Consider the following 20,138-nt stretch of genomic DNA (forward strand, 5'->3'; position numbering starts at 1 on the left):
GCAGGAAGGGAGATGTTGGAATCCAAGCTTTCACAAATAACAAATACTGTTTCTTCTGCTCTTTGTTTTCTGCCTGTTTGCACGGTAGAAGTTATAGCTGATTGAATTTTTTTTTTACTGTCCAATGTGAATTGGAAAGAGTTACTCAAAAGAATTGGGCTCCTTTCCTGGAGATAATCCCACAGATGCAGGTGATGATAATTCAACATGGAATGAAAGGAAAACGTTTTCTCTGCTACTTTCCACTGTGTATCTGGCCAAGACTATTCAGCACTTCTTTGTTTCCTGAGAAACAAAGGAGGTGAGTGGTCTCAAAGCATCATTTCCCAAAGTGTGTCCCATGTGAAACCGGTGCCACAAGATGCTCCATGGAAGAACAAAAAAAGAATTTTCTAGAAAGACACATTTCGGAAATATTATGTATTGCATAGGAAAATTTCACAGGACACATATATTACATTAAAAGTCCAAAGCGTCCTATGGTAAAGGAACCTTTTAAAAAATGTGGTATAGTGATTAAAAACATGAGCGATGGAATCCGACAGATGTGGATTGAGTCCTGGCGGGCCTCCACATTGGGATATGAGATATTGGACAAGTTACTCAGTGTCTGTGCATCTTAGTTTCCTAGTCTGTAAAATGGTTTAGTAACAGTACCTATTTCATAAGGTCGCTATGAAAAGTATATGGTACGTGAACTAGTTGGTTCCATAATTAGCTATTATTTCATTCAGTGTTTTACAAGAGATTTAACTTTTTCTTTCCTTTTCTTCTCCTGCTTCTTCTTTTTTTTTTTTTTTTTTTTTTTTTGGTTGTATCGCATTACTTATCTGAAGGAAATAGTATTGTGGGAAATGCCAGGCCAGGACTAATTCCTCAAATGCCTGCATGACTCCTGGTTGCAAGCCAGGAGAGGAAAAGTAGCTCCTAGGCACTGAAGGCTCCATCAGAAATGTGGACATTGCAGGTATCTGAGCCCTAGAACTGGTTAATAAAATGTCATTCCTGTGTAGCTCCACGGTTAGATTGTGTGACTTCAGTGTTTTGTGTGCCAGTTGTCTCTCTAAGGGACTGGCAAGATTATAACTTGGGGCAATAAACAGATATGATAGGGTTGATGTATTAGTTTGAAGCTTTTCTATTATAAGTGATGGAAACCTAGCTCAAATTTACTTAGCATAACAGGGAATTTATGGGCTCATATATCTAAGAAGAGTATTAGGAGAGCTCAGAGAATGGAAGAAAAAGTGTTAGGAGCCCGGAACTCAGCATGGGGAGGACTCTTGTCCTCTTTTCCTCTCTCTCTTGGCTGCTTGTTTTTGTCTCTCCTTGCCCCCTTCCTTCCTATCGCAGACGGTTTGTCACCCCGTGGAGGGAAGACGGCTGCCAAACAACTCCCCCCAGAAAGAGAGAACTCTTCCCTTCCAGGCCTCATAGAGCAATCCGCAGAAATTGAGTTGCCTGGATCATGTGTCTGTCCCTTGGGCTAGTCAATCACTGTTGCCAGGGAGATGGGTATTGTCATCGGCCCCACACATGCCCACTGTTGGTTGTGGGGCAGGACCTGATACCTGGAGAGGAGCGGTGGGAAAGCTCATGAGATGGACCAAAACCAAAGCTACAAGAGTTCTCTGGAGCTCTGTGTGAGGGAAGACGTGCTAGAGTGAAAGGATACAAAATTGTCCTCAAGTGGTATCAGGGTTGTCATGTTTTTACGTAAATTCTCTTTCCTGTTGATTTAAGCAACTTAAAAAAAAAAGATATTATTTATTTACTCATAAGAGACAGGCAGAGACATAGGCAGAAGGAGATGCAGGCTCCCTGTGGGCAGCGTGATGTGGGACTTGGTCCCAGGACCTTGGGATCATGACCTGAGCCAAGGCAGATGCTCAACCACTGAGCCACCCAGGTGCCCTATTTTTAGCAACTTAAAAAAAAATGTTTTTTTATTTCTTCAAGTGAATCTTGTCCTACATCTCATCTCCCTCTTTTATTGCAGTTAAAATAATGTATTTATGACTATTACTGTCCACTTTGTAAAGTTGGTTTATGTAATACATTTTTTGAAAAGCAAGATTAGAATCAGTAACCTTAGTGACCTGCTTTTCAACTAGGGATGATTTTGTCTCTTAAGGGACATCTGGCAAGGTCTGGAGACATTTTGATTGTCTCCAACTTCTAAGCAATCATTTGATTGTATAACTGGCATCTAATACTGGGTAGAGGCCAAGGATGCTGCTAAAAGTCCTGCAGCGCCAAGGATGAGCAAGAATTCTCTGATCCAAAACGTCAGTAGCACTGTGGTTAAGAAACGCTGCTTTAGTGGTTTCATGAGAACAGATCTTCTTCTCATAGACAAATTTATTACCCTACATTTTGTGGATTAAAAATAGATTAATTTTATTTATTTTTAAAGGGTTTTTGCTTTTTTTTCTTGATTGCATCAATGTATGAGAGTGTCATTTTGCCCACACGCTCACCAGTCAATAAACGTTTATTTCTTGCCAGTATGATAGACAACAAAGGTATGATTTGTTGTTGTTGTTTTTTTTTAAGATCTTATTTATTCATGAGAGACACACAGAGAGAGGCAGAGACAGGCAGGGAGAGAAGCAGGCTCCCTGTGGGGAGCCCCATGCCTGGGATCTCGCCCAGAGCCAAAGGCACACCCTCAACCCTGAGCCACCCAGGTGCCTCTGATTTGCTGTTCTGATTTGCATTTCTCTTATTACTGTTAAGAGTGATCTTTGGGGTATTTATTGATCATACAATTCCTCTTGTGTGGTTTACCTTATTTCCTTTTTTTAGGTTCTGCAAGTGTTTTATTTTAATATATTTATAGGAGATCATTATTAAGGATATTTAGACTAGATTAAGTCACAGCTGTTGCAGATATTTTCTTGATGGTTTTATCATTTATTTTTAAATTTTTATGGTGCTTTTTGGAATTTTAAGCATTTTGTGAGAAATCATCAGCTTCTTCTTTATGCTTTCTGTCTTCAGTGTTATATTGGTTTGCTAGGGCTGCCATAACAAAGCACCATGGCCTGGATGGGTTCAACAACAGAAACATTGTCTCACAGTTCTCGGGGCTGGAAATCTGAGATCAACATGTTGGCATCGTTGGTTCCTTCTGAAGCCTGTCTCCTTGACTTGTAGATGGTCCTCTTCTTACTGTGTCCTCGGATGCTTGTCCCTGTGTACCTGTTTGTGTCCAAATTTCCTCTTATAAGGACAGTCAGATAGGATGAGGACCCATGCTAATGACCTCATTTTAACTTGATTTCCTCTTTAAAGGCCCTATCTCGATATATACTCATATTCTTAGGTACTGGGGGTTAGGTCTTCAACATATGAATTTTCAGGGGACCACAGTAGCTGACAATCATGTTAGAAGGGGCCTCCATCACCTCGGGAGTATGTAAATATTTTGAGGAAGTTATTGAAACTCTCTATCCCCAGTATTCCCATAATCATAATAATCATTTGCCACCAATAGATAATGATGGCCAGTGGGGCAGAGGACAGTTTTCCTGCGGAGGAAGGAAGGGACAGAGGAGTTGAGGCAGATCATTTATCCAGCTGTTAGGTATTTATTCCCCATTGATCTGCCTTTTGGCTTCTACTGGCCCATCTGTCAGGCCCTTTCAGTGCAACCGTGGGGCACACAGTTCACCCAGGCAAGTGTGTTAGTTTTTCCATTACACAGTTCCTATAGGAATGTCCTCTTAGGCTTGTTTTTTTTTTCCCCCTCTTTTAATGGGGTTTGCTGGTGTAACAAAGACTAGAAATATGATAAAAGGGTTTAAAGCTATTTATAGCTATTATATTTTGAAAGCAAAAACTATATGGGAAATTAAAGGGAAAAAATCAGGTTATTTGGGAACTTTATGCATCCAAACCTAATCAAATTGACTGGAAAAAGATGTAGAAATGTAACAGTGAGATGGCTTCAAATTCAGAGATAAGTAGAACTTTGGGCGAAGAACAATGTGTAGAGACAGATTTCTAGACGGATTTTTTAAAAAGATTTTATTTATTTATTTATTTATTTATTTATTTATTTATTTATTTATTTATTCATGAGAGACACAGAGAGAGGCAGAGACACGGGCAGAGGGAGAAGCAGGCTCCATGCAGGGAGCCCGATGTGTGGGACTTGATCCCGGGACCCCAGGATCACGCCCTGAGCCGAAGGCAGATGCATTAACCGCCTAACTGCCGAGCCACCCAGGCGTCCCTCTAGATGGAATTAAGAGTGGTTTCCCTCCGTTGTCTTGGAAACGTGTGTGGCCCACAGCTAAGAAGGAGACATTCAGCAGAATGATAAAATTTCAACTTGCTCAAGGGTTATGGAGCCACATCTAACTGACAGGCGGACTTAGTATCTAAGTCCCAAATAAAAAGTGACTCCTCTTATCTCATTAAAATCACTCAACAATCAACAAGCCATTTGACATGCATATTAAGGTTGTAGAATCTTCCAGTTAAAACTGGAATCAAGGAAACCAATCAGCAGGCAAGCAGGGACATTGTAGAATTCTCCATCCATTTCCCAGCTGCCTCCAGGGACTCAAGAGTTACCTTCAGAGACAGAATGATTGGAGGAGTATCTAGCCAGCTGCAGAGACTTCCCTTCAGAGGGTCTTAAATTTTAGTTTGCATAAGAATTATTCTATCAGGCTGTTTACACAAATTTATGAGCCTTATATTTACTGGGCAATTCCGACAACATTAGGCTCAGTTTTACTGCTGGTGGCTCTGATGAGCGAGAATTAACTGTTCCTCATGCCAATATAAATTCAAGAGGATAAAATGTGGACTTCTGAGGCTAACGATGTGGACTGGATTATTCATTCTGCAGTTGTGCACCTGACTCTACCCCGAGGGAGCCCCGTCTGTGCTGTTTGTTAGTGTGGGCAATGCTGATGAGATCTAATTGGACTTGTCAAGTGAATTCCCAGGGGTTTCCCCCAGACTCTTGGCTTTCTCAAAGGCTCCTTTGTACACTGCAGCTTTCTTATTCTCCACGGAGACTCAGGGAAAGCCACATCATTGTACTCTCACCTGTCCAACAGGTTTTGTCTCAACGGTCTTTGAGAAATAAATACCAGTTAAAGGGGAAGTAAAACACCCTGGGTTTTTGATTCCTGGGGGGTTAGATGACCCCTTTTAGTGTAATTCTAGCCGATTTTGTGTAGAGGTGGGAAGAGGGTGCTCAAAACGCATTTTAATTTTCATTTTGAATTCTCCTGACCCTCAAGATGGTGTGTTCTTTGTTTTGAATAGTGTTACCTGATATTTACACAGTCTATTTCCATGTTAAAACCTGTTTTCTTAGTTTTTATTCTAAGGTGTATAACTCATCTGGATCCTGAATTGAGATAATGTGGTATAGACGTAATACATGGTTCATAGAATTCTCAAGTGAGTAAAAGACGGTGCAGACTATGAAGAAGAAAGCCTCAGTACAGATTGTCTACTTGTATTTGCATATATGAGACTTCATAATTATTTAACAAATCCCTGTTGGAGAATATTCGATTGTTTTCAAGTTTGGGGAATCATAACCAAAATAGCATTGTCATTTAAGGTTAAGTGAATAATTACTTCTTGAGGAAATATTCTGGAAAAGTAAAATAACTTGGAGAAACTGTAAGATTTTTGGTAGTTTGCCAAAAGGACCTCTGGAAAGTTGTACCAGTTTACACTCTGAATAGATGAGCACAGACATGAACTTTCTTCTTTAGGACTCATAAACCAAGAGGGTCTAGGGACTCAAGTGTGTGGTGAATGAACCTCTCAAGTTATGACCCAGCTGCTACTAGAACTACTTTTGCCCTTTCTTGGTTTCAGCCACTTGCCTGTTTCAGGAATGTGCTAGGCCTGTTCCTACCTCAGAGCCTTGGCACTATCTGTTTCCTTGGCCTTCAACATGATTTCTCCAGATCTCCTCCTGGCTCACATCCTCACCTCTCACCAGCCCTTTTTTTTTTTTCTCTCACCAGCCTTTACTCAAATGCTGCCTTCTCAGCGGAGCTGAGCTTTCCCTGATTTCTCTATTTACCATTACACTTTTGCCTCTCAAATGCAGATACGATCACATGCTTCAGATGCTCCTTCTCTGTTTCTCATTTTGCTCCTTGAGCCATCTAACATCTGGATTTGCTGCTGTTTCCTCAGCACCGAGAACAGGCCTGGCACAGAATAGGTAGGGCTCAGTAATTGTTGAAAAGAACCACTGCTTTGTAGATTTGCTCTCGCTGGTTAGCACCGATTGGCTTCATAGCAGGCTTCTCTCATCATTCTTGGCCAAAGGAGCAGCAGTTTTGTTTTGGTTCATTTCTTACACTTGTCAGCTTGGTGAAGTTAGTTATGTCCGTAACTGTCGGTGTTGGCCAGGTGGCCGCCATTGTCCGTTGTCTCCATCATCGTCTGTTGTCTCCATCATCTCAGTGATGTTCAGCTGCCACTGAGATGGGGGTGATAACTGACAAGGCCTACTCTGGTCTGATAAAGAGCCAAATGCACATGTTTGATCAGAGTCTTCATACACAGATCCATTTCTAAGAAGAAAGGACCAAGAACCCAATAGAAAAGGGACCAAAGATTTGGACAGTTCACTGAAAAGTTCACTTGCCTCTTTATGTTCAACCTCACTCACAGTAAGAGAAATACACATTAAAAGTACATGTGGTATATTTTTTTCAGTGAGTCAGGTGTGCAAATGTTCAGTCTATTGGTGAGGCTGTGTGTAAATAGGCAGCCTCATCCATTGCTGGGGGTTGTGAGGGGAGAGTACAGATTGGTGCAATGCCTATGGAGGGATATCTGGAAATGGCTATCAAAATGTAAAACTGCATATGCTTGGGATGCCTGGGTGACTCAGTTAAGCAGTAGATTCTTGGTTTCAGCTCAGGTCATGATCTCATGGGTGGTGACATGGAGCCGGCAGTTGGGCTCTGCACTCAGCGGAGGGTCTGCTTAAGATTCTCTCTCTCCCTCTGCCCTCCCCTCAAATAAATAAGTCTTTAAAAAATATAAAATAAAATGAAAGTACATATGTTTCTGACCTACCAATTTCACTTCTGTGGAGCTATTGTAAGGAGGTACTTGCACATGCGTAAAATGATGCATGCGTAAGGCCACGCACCACAGCCTCATTTGTAATAGCTAAGAGTAAGAAATCACTTGAGCACCCAGATGATAGAGAACTAACTCTTCCTATAGGAGACTTCCATCTAGAGAATTACTATGCAGCTGTAAAAGGAGCCGGGCTGCTTTATTTGCACTGATATCCAAAGATTTAGAAGATAGGCAACGTGAAAAAAAATGGTATGGAATGCTGCCTCTTTTTTATAAAGAAGGGGGGGGATGTAATATATTTTTGCGTCTGCCTTATGTACACGCGAAGACTTTCTGGAGGGGCACGCAAGAACTGGGTAGCTGGAGACATAGGGGTAAACATGGCTATGGGGGGGGGATGTGCAACCATAAGAGGAGGGAGATGCTACACTATATTTTCTCTCTCTCTCTCTCTCTCTCTCTCTCACACACACACACACACACACACACACAAACATTTATGTTTCGCATCATATGAATATCTCACCCATCGGAAAATACTAAGTTAAAACAACCATCCTAGAGAACTGGGCTAATCTGGGAGAGGCTGCTGGGGATCATCTTCCTTCGAGAAAGCCACACTGTTCATTCCAGGGAGAATTCAAGGTCCAGGTGGGAAGGCCGCCCTCTCTGCCTCGGGGTTTGGCTGTGCCCCAACGGCGCAGTGCACAAACCAGCCTCGGGCATGCGGCACTGAGCGCACATGTGCAGGTGTGTTAACCTCAGGGCAGGTCTCCTTCCATGCTCACGACATCCTGGTTGCATCCTGGTTGCATCCTGGTTGCATCAGTGTGGAGCTCTATTGGTGACACAGAATACCGGCCTCGGGCACACGGCACCGAGCGCGCGTGTGCAGGTGTGCAAACCATGGGGCAGGTCTCTTCGCTCACGACACCTGGTTGCATCCTGGTTGCATCAGTGCCGGGCTCTATTTGTGACACAGAATACCGGCCTCGGGCACGTGGCACTGAGTGTGCGTGTGCAGGTGTGCAAACCCTGGGGCAGGTCTCCTTGCTCATGACACCTGGTTGTATCCTGGTTGCATCAGTGTGGAGCTCTATTGGTTACACAGAATACCGGCCTCGGGCACGTGGCACTGAGTGTGTGTGTGCAGGTGTGCAAACCGCGGGGCAAGTCTCCTTGCTCACGACACCTGGTTGTATCCTGGTTGCATCAGTGCGGAGCTCTGTTTGTGACACACAATACCGTCCGCGGGTATGCGGCACTGAGCGCACGTGTGCATGTGTGCAAACCTCGGGGCAGATCTCCTTGCTCACGACATCCTGGTTGCATCAGTGCGGAGCTCCACTGGTGACACAGAATACCGGCCTCAGGCACGCGGCACCCAGCGCGCACGTGCAGGTGTGCGAACTGTGGGGCAGGTCTCCTTGCTCACGACACCTGGTTACATCCTGGTTGCATCAGTGCGGGGGGTTCTATTTGTGACACAGAATACTGGCCTCGGGCACGCGGCACCGAGTGTGCCTGTGCAGGTGTGCAAACCCCGGGGCAGGTCTCCTTGCTCACGACATCCTGGTTGCATCCTGGTTGCATCAGCGCGGGGCTCTATTTGTGACACAGAATACCGGCCTCGGGCACGTGGCACTGAGTGCGCGTGTGCAGGTGTGCAAACCCCGGGGTAGGTCTCCTTGCTCACGACATCCTGGTTGCATCAGTGCGGAGCTCCATTGGTGACACAGAAAGCCGGCCTCGGGCACACGGCACCCAGCGCGGGTGTGCAGGTGTGCAAACCTCGGGGTAGGTCTCCTTGCTCATGACATCCTGGTTGCATCCTGGTTGCATCAGTGCGGGGCTCCATGGGTGACACAGAAAACCGGCCTCGGGCACGTGGCACTGAGCGTGCGTGTGCAGGTGTGCAAACCGCGGGGCAGGTCTCCTGCTCACGACATCCTGGTTGCATCTTGGTTGCATCAGTGCGGAGCTCCATTGGTGACACAGAATACCGGCCTCGGGCATGCGGCACCGAGCGCGCGTGTGCAGGTGTGCAAACTCTGGGGCAGGTCTCCTTTGCTCATGATACCCTGGTTGCTATAGTGCGGAGCTCTGTTGGTGACACAGAATACCGGCCTCGGGCACGCGGCACCGAGCGCGCGTGTGCAGGTGTGCAAACCCCGGGCCCATCTCCTCGCTCACGACATCCTGGTTGCATCCTGGTTGCATCAGTGCGGGGCTCCATTGGTGACACAGAAAACACTTGAAAGAAACGCGGCTTCCTGCCCTGACTTCCTGGGCAATCGGCTCTTCCGGAGACTGTTGAGCGCGAGGAGCCCGCGGGAGGAGCGGGAGCCGGAGCCAGAGCCGGAGCCGGAGCCGAGCCGAGCTGTGCCCCGGGGTCGCACCCGCGCTGGGGCCTGGGCCTGGGCCTGGGCCGGGGTCGGGCCGCGTGGACGGCGGGGCCGGGGCGGGGCGGCGGTGCCCGTGTGCCTCCTGCACCCGGAGCCGCTCCTCAGACCTAAACCACCAGTGAAAACAGGAAGTGATGAAGCAGAATTCGCCCTGCATCGGCACCGAGCAACTTGTCTTCCTTTTGTCTGTCGTTCCTCGCTAGGTGTAGACACGTGCGGCCGTCGGATCCGGGTCCTGCCAGCCTCGGACTCCCCGGGTTCAGGATGCCGCCCCCCGCCGACATCGTCAAGGTGGCCATCGAATGGCCGGGGGCCTACCCCAAACTCATGGAAATCGATCAGGTCAGTCATGCCCGCGGCCAGTTTTTGGTTGTTTTTTTTTTTTTTTTTTTTTTTTTTTTGTCTTTCGGGCAGGTTATTTTCAGGCTTTTTTTCTGCTTGGGAATTTTCCCAGACTTCTTTAGGATAGCTCTTCCCCCACCCCCCCACCCCCTTTGCTCTCTCTGTCTGTGTTGAAAAATCTGTGCAATAATAGTTGCAGTGTAGTGTGATTTCTGTACCGCATGCAGTGGCGATGGATGGGGGTTTTATGCTCGTTCAACATCCCCTTGGACCGTGTCAATACAGGGCTTGTGTCTGGGGCTGCGAGAGGCGGGAGGGCCCAGTGGGCTGGGCTCTGCGCGGTGGACACAGCAGAGGCTGTCCCAGCCCTGCCTGGCAGGGGCTCATGAATATGTGCAGATTGTCTTATTACAGGCAACACAAAACTTAATTTTCTGACTCACTTTCCCCTTCGATTTTTGCAGAAGCCAACAAGTGCATTATATTAACAGCTTAATAATGAGATCATTATTTCCGTATAGAAGGACTCACTCTTGCATCCCAGCCAATTATACCAATTATAATTTTATTATTAGTGTAAAATGTACTGCGTGTCTAGTGTCTTGTCTGGCATGTAATAAATACTCAATAAATATTTACTGAATGAAAAAATATCCAGAAGATTTTTTTTACATGGCCTGACCTTTTTATTATTATTATTATTTATTTTATTTATTTTATTTATTTTATTTTGCCTTGACCTTTAAAGACATCCTTTACCTTGGATCTGGACAGTCTTTCAGTATAGCTTTGGTTGGATTTGATTACAGGTTATCTCAGGAAAGTTGCTTATGTCATTGCAGAGCAAATGATTTAAGGGGGAAACAAGGCTGAGACTTAATGTACACTTAAGGTTTCATAAGGCAACTAATGTAGACATCTAGATGGCTTTTGACATTTTCAAAATTAGGGTACACTTAGGGTTTCATAAGGCAAATAATGTAGACATCTAGATGGCTTTTTTTTTAATTTTTTTATTTTTTATTTATGATAGGCACACAGTGAGAGAGAGAGAGAGAGAGGCAGAGACACAGGCAGAGGGAGAAGCAGGCTCCATGCACCGGGAGCCCGACGTGGGATTCGATCCCGGGTCTCCAGGATCACGCCCTGGGCCAAAGGCAGGCGCTAAACCACTGCGCCACCCAGGGATCCCTTGACATTTTCAAAATTAGGGTACCATGGCAACTCCACTTTGTATTTATGGTCTCAATACTATTTTATGATTATGATCTACACTTTTTTTTATTTTTTTGCCCCTGGTCAGATTTTATTATCTGGTTGAAGAATATTGCAAGAGTTGTATGGCATTGTGCGGATGCAAAAGACTCATTAAAATAAATGATAAAGGTCAAATCAGAATTAGTTGAGCTTGAGAGTGAATGTAAGAAAGGGTAACATTTTAGGATTGTTGTCAGAAAAGGTGTCATCAGTCCAGCTCATCATTGTCATTTTAACTGCTCTGTGGGGTAGTTTTTGCCAGGCTCTAGAAGCAACCCGTGCAGATAGAGAAGCCCACCCGGTCGTCTTCTCTACCTTTGTGTCAGGTAACAGATGTCCTTTTTCATGTGCTGTTCAAGAAGAGGATAGGAGTTGAATTTTAAAACATGTCTGGAACTACTTGGTGTGGACTAAATATAGTTAGATTAGGTTCGGCTACAACCGAGAGAACCAACGGCTTCAAAGAGAAGCTGTCCTCTCACATCCACGTGGCGGTCCTGGGCTGGCGTGATGTTCCAGTGTCGTGGGCTTGGGCCCCTCGGTCTTGTGGCTTTGCCTTCTGTGGCTGGGGACAGTTGGTCTGGGCTTCACCTGGGGGCCCACTGGAAATGCAGTCTCAGAACCTCCCCGCCCCCACAAGACCTCCTGACCTATAATCTGCGTTTTTAGCTAGGTCCCCAGGGGATTGCTGTGGGTAGTTAAGTTTGAGAAGTGCTGAGCTGGATACCTGGTGCCCAAGTCTGAGTCTCATCCGGATCACCTGGGGCACTTATTTAAGTGTTCTTGGGGCCCCTATGCCAAGAGATTCTAGGTCAGTGGTTTAGGGAATTATTTCCTTTTCATTCTTCCGTGGCCCCAGGTGTTTGGGAACCTCTGCTGTAAGACCGCAGCCCCTGATACACATTCTTAGAGGTTTGTGAAGTCAGTGTCCTGTTCTTGCCTTCGGCGATGGCCTTTGCTGTGCGCCTTGATACTTTTTTAAAATCATCTCTTTTATTTTGGAACAGTGTTGGATTTACAGAAAAGATTGCGAAGATCATATGGAGAGTTTCCGTATACCCTTCCCTCAGTTTTCCCTAACGTTAACATCTTAATATAACCCGGTACATTTCTTAAAACTAAGAAATTAACCATGACACATGACTGGTAACTAAACTTCAAACTTTACTTGGATGTCAGCAGTTTTTCCACTAATGTCCTTTTTCTGTTCCAGGATCTAATCCAGGAACGCCAACTGTATTGTAATATAGTCGTCATGGTTCCTCGGTCTCCTTCAGCCTTTGCTGGTTTCTCAGTCTTTCCTTGTTATTTCATGGCCTGATGGTTTTGAGGAGTAACTTTAATATCAGGACAGTTTCAAACAGAGAAATGGTGAGAATAGTACAAAGAACTTCTGCCTACCTTTTATCCAGATTCTTTAATTATTAATATTTTGCTTCACAGACTTCATCCGTTTTCTCTCCTTTTAATATATATCCTTTTTCGGAGCCATCCGAGGGTGATTTAGGGGCATCGCCCCCCTTTATACCTAAATACTCAGTGCATCTTTCCTAAGAACAGACTCATTCTCTTACATAACCATAGTCTCTTTATAAAAGCCAGGAAATTGAACATTAGTTCAAAACTATCATCTAATTCAAAGTCCATAGGCCATAGTCAAGATTTTCAGTTGTCCCAATAAGGTCCTTTATAGGTGTTTCTCCCTACAGTCTGAAATCCCTCCAGGATCATGTATTACTACATTTATTGTCCTGTCCCTTTGGGTCTCCATTGATCTGGTAGTTTCCTTAGACTTTATCTTTTGTGACCTTGACAATTTTGTGGGGCACAGGACAGCTTTGTGCAATGCCCTTCTGTTTGAGTTTCTGTCTGTTTTCCCCCCAGGTTTTGCATTTTGGGGTGAAATGCCAGAGACATGTTGTCGTGTCCTTCTTGGGACATTGTATCAGAAGGCACATGATGTTTCCTTGTGTTATTCTTGGTTTTACAAACGCAGCAGATAACTGAGGTTCGTGGAAGTGATTTGCCAGTTAACGAAGCAGGACACAAAGCCAGGCCTCATTTACACTCCAGACTGAATTTTTAAACAGTTGGCTAAATTGTGGGCATCGCCTTATGGAGACCCACCCAAAGAGTTAGAATCCCAGGTCTTGGTCACCCCACGGGTGCTGAAGTTGGAGCAAGAAACTAGTGGCAGTCCTGGTGTCAGGTGTTTTTTTCTTGATGGTGTCAGGTGTTGTTTCTTGAGTCTGAAGTTGGCACAAGGATTGGAAGTGTGTTTGCACATGCAGTGAAGACTTGAGAAATGATCGTGACTTGGGTTTTCTTCTAATTTCTGCCTTCTTCAGTGAGGGTCACAAACCCTGCCTCTGCCTCTCTCCTATGGCGTGTTACCTTTGTTCAGAAGGCTCTTTGCTCCTTTTTAGCCTGAGTGGCTACTATGCCACTAAAAGGTTGTTTCTGGAAGTTGGGCTGGGCATTGCTATCTTATGGTCTTCTGAAACCTTGAGTATCCTTCCACTTGTGTTGTCACTCTCTGTTAACTGAAACCAGTGGTCTGACTCAACCTGGAGTGTGCCCAAGAATCACCTAGGGAGCTGACGAAAAATGCATAGTCCCAGCCTGGCTGCAGAGACATGGATGCCTTTGGCCAGGGATGGGGCCCCTCGTCCACTGTGTGATGAGCACTAAGTGAGTTTGATGCGGGGGCTCCCACACCTCATGGTCCAGGGGCTCATGAGAAAGAGTCATGCATGAGTCTGTAGATGGTTTCACCTTGGAGTGCTGCTTCTTTAGTGCCCAGAAAACCATCCGTCCTTGATCAGTGGGTCAAGGGTTAATTATGACTAACTGGAAGAGGAAGCTTCCTGACTAGGGGGATCATGTCTGCCCAGCCTTGCTTTAACAATGCCCCTGTGGTTCAGGGGGATGTCTGCATGGAGAAGACTGCTTTGTCTTCTTTCTGAACTGTGAGGAGCCATTTCTATGTTTGCACTCTGGCAGGAAGAGCCCCTAAGGGCTTTTTTACAGGTGGAGCCTGCGGTACCAACCTGGTGGCTGTCAGCAGGTGTTGGCTCTCACTCGCGGCTTCTTTGTTCTTTTTTTGTATTTTTTTTTTAAATTTTTTATTTACTTATGATAGTCACAGAGAGAGAGAGAGAGAGGCAGAGACACAGGCAGAGGGAGAAGCAGGCCCCATGCACCGGGAGCCCGACGTGGGATTCGATCCCGGGTCTCCAGGATCGCGCCCTGGGCCAAAGGCAGGCGCCAAACCGCTGCGCCACCCAGGGATCCCTTTTTTTGTATATTTTTTAATTGGAGTTCAATTTGCCAACATCTAGCCTAACACCCAGTGCTCATCCCGTCAAGTGCCCCCTCAGTGCCCGTCACCCAGTCACCCCAACCCCCCGCCCACCTCCCTTTCCACCACCCCTTGTTTGTTTCCCAGAGTTAGGGAATGTGACAGACGTTCTCTCACCCTCTCTGATATTTCCCACTCATGTTCTCTCCTTTCCCCTTTAATCTCTTTCACTATATTTTATATTCCCCAAATGAATGAGACCATGTAATGTTGGTCCTTCTCCGATTGACTTCCTTCCCTCAGCATAATACCCCCCAGTTCCATCCACGTCGAAGCAAATGGTGGGTATTGGTCGTTTCTAATGGCTGAGGAACATTCCACTGTATACAGAGACCACAGCTTCTTCATCCAGTGCTCCGCATCCCTTGCCATCAGGCAAATACCAATTGGAGCCACAATGAGATACCACCTCACACCAGGGAGAAGGGTGAAAATTAACAAGATGGGAAAGAGCCAGTGCTGGGAGGATGTGGACGGGGAAGGCTCTTGCCCTGTGGGTGGGAACGTGAGCTGGTGCAGCCGCTCGCTCGTGCTTCTGCTGTGACCTGTGTGGTGGGTGGCTGAGTGCTCGCCCTCCGAGAGGCGCTTGGGGCAGCTGTGGGGGGCACATGGAGCCCGAAGGGCTGCTGCCCACCTGTGCTCCCCTCCTGCGGCTGAGCAGCCTCACTCCTCCGCCCAGAGCCTGGAGACCTCCCCGCCGCAGGTCGGCCCAGGGGTAGAGTGCTCACACTTGAGCCCCACATACCCTCCTCCAGCCTCAGTACCTTGACTTTGTAAAGCTGACATCATCGGTTTCCACTTTCACGATTGTTGTGAAGATGAGGGGAGATGCGTGAAAACAATGAAGGACATTGCCTGGCTCAGAGCAACAGCTCCGTGAAGGCCACCTGGTTGCCCTGGTTGCTGCCGGTGTGAGCACAACTGCATGAGATGTGGCCCCCCCGGGTGGCTCAGTGGGGGAGCGTCCACTCAGGTCACGAGCGATCCCGGGGTCCAGCCCCGCAGTGCCTGGGGGTGGGGGGAGGTCCCTGCCCAGCAGGGAGCCTGCCTCTCCCTCTCTGCCCCTCCCCACCTCACTCATTTTCTTTCCCTCTCTTGCTCTCTTTCTAATAAAAAGATAAATTCTTTTTTTTAAAGTAAAGAAAATGAGATGCACTGGTTTTCCTTTTTACCTGCTCTTCACCATGGACAGTTCCCTTGCGTTCTCCTTTCTCCACCGAATGTTCTTTTTTTTTTAAGATTTTATTTATTCATTCATGAGAGACACACACACACACACAGAGGGAGGCAGAGACACAGGCAGACGGAGAAGCAGGCTACATGCAGGGAGCCCAATGTGGGACTCGATCCCGGGTCTCCAGGATCATGCCCCGGGGTGAAGGCAGCGCTATACCGCTGAGCCACTGGGGCTGCCCTCCACCTAATGTTCTTAATGTTTAGGAAGGAGAGACAACCGAAGAGTTAGGGTGGGAGGCACCATCTAGCAATAGGGGAGAACTCTATTTTTTTATATATAAATTTATTTTTTATTGGTGTTCAATTTGCCAACATATAGCATAACACCCAGTGCTCATCCTATCAAGTGCCCCCATCAGTGCCCGTCATCCAGTCACCCCCACCCCCGCCCACCTCCCTTTCTACCACCCGTAGGTTGTTTCCCAGAGTTAGGAGTCTCTCATGTTCTGTCTCTCTTTCTGATATTTCCCACTCATTTTTTCTCCTTTCCCCTTTATTCCTTTTCACTATTTCTTATATTCTAGGGGGGAGCTCTAACTGCACATGCAGCCAGTTTGCGCTGTGGAACATTCACGGGCTCCCTAGAACTTCTCCGTGATCCCTTCTTCCAGTCCTTGCCCCCTCACCAGCATTCCTGGCAGCAGCCGTGATGCCTTTGTCCCCTCTCCTCCTCTGCTCCCCCACTGCTGGCAGAGGAGGGAAGGGTGGTCCTGCTTCTTTCCCAGGGTGCTTGGTCTGCCCCAACCTTCGTCTCTTTGGCGGTTCACCAATAAGCTTTTCTATTCCTACCTTGGGAGACCCTTCTCTTGACCTACGAGTTCTCTTGCTGGTGTGTGCTTTATTTTTTTGTCTTTCCATTCTAAGTTTTTCTTTTTTTTTAAGATTTATTTATTTATTTATGATAGAGAGAAAGAGAGAGGCAGAGACACAGGAGGAGGGAGAAGCAGGCTCCATGCCGGGAGCCCGACGTGGGACTCGATCCCGGGACTCCAGGATCACGCCCTGGGCCAAAGGCAGGCGCTAAACCGCTGAGCCACCCAGGGATCCCCTTAAGACTTTATTTATTTATTCTTGAGAGACACAGACAGAAAGGCAGAGACATAGGCAGAGGGAGAAGCAGGCTCCCTGCGTGAAGCCTGATGTGGAACTCGATCCCAGGACCCCGGGATCATGCCCTGAGCCAAAGGCAGATGCTCAACCACTGAGCCACCCAGGTGCCCCTTTCAATTCCAAGTTGATTTACATGTTGTCAGTATATTTGTTGCATCAGTATCTACTTAATCTTTCCTCTCCCTGGAGCTGCCCTCTCAGGGCAGCAGTGCCCTCTGCTTTGCTAAATCAAGTGGTCTTCACTCTGCCTTGGTTGGCCTCGCTCTCTTGGTTATACTCTGCAGAGCTACTCATTCTTATCTTCTTGAAACCCCATCCTTCCCTTCATTAACTGTGGTTCTGAGATTCTCCCCCCTTGTCTTGATTAGGCGTTGTTCCCTTCATGATGCCATGCCTTTCTCCTTTTTTTCTAAATCTGTCCCAGCCTCAGTGCTTAGCCTTCTGGTCCATGTGCTCACTCCTGATACTCTTTGTCTAGGTTCTATGTTCTCTCTTGGCTTGAAGTGTAACTTCTATCTAAGTAATAACTGCTCATCAAGTGCACTGCTAGCAGGTCACCAGTTCTTCTCTGTTGGATACATTATTTCTCTATATAAACCTTCATGTACCTACAGAAACTGCCCAGATGGAAATCTACAGAAAGACAGTCTCATAGGTGTTAACCAACCTTTGGAAGTTATTTCATGTAGAAGAGGGATGGATGAAATGTGTTGCTTATGGCTCCAAGTACAAACTCCATCCTGTCCATACAAGGACATAGAGCCCAATTCTACTCAGAAAAAAAGTTATCATAGGCCACCTGGGCGGGCAAGGGGCCTGGATCATCTCTCTTACCTGTACACCAGACAAACACTTGGGAAGACTTAACACCTGTTATGCCTCAGGTTCAGGTCCAAGAAGGACGATGGGGAGAGATGCATGATTTTCAGCTTTTTAGCTCAATCCTTCTCAAATGCTTTTGGGGTGAGGGGTATGCAATGTTCTTCTGGGTTCTCCACGTTCAGGTCTGCAACAGCACAGCTTGTATTGACCTGTGTCATTTTGTGATGCTTTTGGGAAAGATTTTGTTTGAAGAGAGTATACCACAATTGAAAAATAAAAAAGTCATAGAGATGATTCTTGAGTAATCCTGAAACTTGGGTCAGATTTTTTAACTTGACTTCCTGTCCCTCCTTCATGTTCCTATGATTTCCCTTCATGTTATCCAGGGTTCAAGGCATCTACGGTACTGTGTGCGATTTTCAGGTACCATCTTGCCTTATAGAAGAAGCTGCCCCTTTAAAAGTGTGTCCCTGCAAAAAAAAAAAAAAAAAGTGTGTCCTTGCACATTTATGTACTTGTTCATCTCTTGCAGTTTCAGCTCTTCATTCCTATACATCTGGCTTTGCCAAGCACTGCCCAGAGCCTCCATCATACTTGAACCTTTGTGTAGGTGTTGTCATGCAGTTGTTTCTCCATCCTTCTAATTTCTCCTTTGCCGGTAGCTTTTATTCAGTTAGTTCAGTCTGCGCAGAGTGTTACTTACATTTTTTTTTTAACATATCCGTGACTTTTGGAGTAGATTACATGCTCCTGGTGGTCAGTCTGGGCTTTACATACATTTGTGGGTTATGATCCCTTACATTGACTTTTCTTTCTATGTGCAACTACTTTAGGTTTGAAGTATGAACAGGATGGATGAGAGTAAAACATTGATAGTCTTCAATCTTCAAGCAGAAAAATTGTAGTAGCACCCCCTTACCCCTATATGGTTGGGGATTTTATTTCCCTAAAGGAAACATAGATGATGTGTTTTTAGGCAAGCATGTACAGAATGACTGCTTGCATTTTTCCCTCAGCTATCCTATTTATATAGTATATTTAAGATAAAATCTAATATGTATAAATTTTATTTACCCAAGACCTTTTGAAAGCTCATTAATTGCATAAAGCACATTTAAATTTTTGTGCTTGATGTTGGACCTTTTGCTCATTTTGTACATAAGAATGATGGTAGCAGTAGTGATGCTAGCATGCATGCATCATGAGATCAGCACATACGATGTGCCAGGCAGTATGTTAAATGCCTTGATGGAGTATTTCATGTCCTTACTACAGCCCAACAAAGCAGACTGTAGACTCCCTATTTTGTAATTGTTCACAAGTTCATTAATCTGCCTCAGGTCACACAGCTAGGAAGCTACTGATTTGAATCCAGCACTGCATGACACTAAAACCGAGGCAATTTCTACTAAACCATAAATCTGTTTGGTAGCTCGTTTTTTAAAAATTTCATTTCAGCTTTGTCGAGGTATAATCAACATATATAATTATAAGATATTTAGAGTGTACATCACGGTGATTTGATGTACAAATATACTGTGAAAGGGTTCTCCCCCACCGAGTTAATTAACACATCCATCATTTCACATATTTCTTTTGCGTGTTTGTGTGAGAACATTCAAGTTCTACTCTCTTAGCAAATTTCAATTATACAATACAGTGTCATCAACTATAATCACCACGTTTTACATTAGGCCTTATTCATCTTACAGGTGATGGTTTGTATCCCTTTACCAATGTCTCCCTATTTCCAATACCCCCCGCTCCTGCCCAGCTACTTTTCTATTCTGTTTCTGTAGGTTTGATTTTTTTAAAAAAAATCTACACATAAGCGATATTTTGTAGTATTTGTCTTTCTTTGTCTGACATCTTTCACTTGTCTGGTGGTTCTTTTTCCAGTTCTTCATCTCTTTTGCCCCCTCCCCAATGCCACCCCCCCCCCACCAGCCTGATCTGAGCAGACACATACACGATTGCCACTTGCCTTGCTCCATCCACTTATGATGGGATTTCTGGGGACCCATTGTGTTCTGAGAGCAAAGGTGGTATTTTTTTAAAAATTAAGGAAAATGTGGCAAGTGGCCTGGCTTACTGCAGAAGGAGCCCACCTGAAAAGAGACATCCTTTTGAGGCTGGCAGTTTGGCTTGGTGCTTACAAGCATGGACTGTGGGTAGACTGATAGGGACTCAAAATCTGGGCTGTCACTTAAGAGCTGTGTGACTGGGGACAAGTCTCCTGCTTTGTAAGGAAGAATTGGCAGTATTCATACATCCTTCCTGGCATTGTGGGGATTCAGTGAGATAATCACTCAAAGCTCTGCTTACTAATGGTAACCGTTACAAGCCAATAATGAATTTTTGAGAGTGGTACATAGAAGAGAACAAGCTTTTTGTGTTCCAGGCAAAATTGGAACCAATAATACAAATGTCCCCTTCAGTGCATTAAGCCAATTCTGTAGCCTGAAAACCCATAATTCCTATGGCATTTAAATATTGATAGCCTGGCGAACTAAAATGAC

At 45.6% G+C, this 20,138-nt stretch overlaps 1 protein-coding gene across 6 annotated transcripts in view; it reads left to right on the top strand.

The window, feature by feature from the left end:
- ELMO1 (engulfment and cell motility 1) overlaps positions 1-20,138 on the top strand; it is a 526,171-nt gene that overhangs the window by 88,828 nt on the left and 417,205 nt on the right. For 5 of the 6 annotated variants that reach the window (XM_072783477.1, XM_072783480.1, XM_072783481.1 and 2 more), the window contains one exon: positions 9,695-9,833. The exons of the other annotated variant lie outside the window; for it this stretch is intronic. In XM_072783477.1, coding sequence (XP_072639578.1) covers positions 9,695-9,833 — 139 coding nt within the window. Of the gene's footprint in view, positions 1-9,694; positions 9,834-20,138 lie in introns of those variants that run through there. 6 annotated transcript variants of the gene reach the window in all.

The sequence above is a fragment of the Canis lupus genome, chromosome 18 (genome assembly GCF_048164855.1).
Source record: "Canis lupus baileyi chromosome 18, mCanLup2.hap1, whole genome shotgun sequence".
NCBI classification, from domain to species: Eukaryota; Metazoa; Chordata; class Mammalia; order Carnivora; family Canidae; genus Canis; species Canis lupus.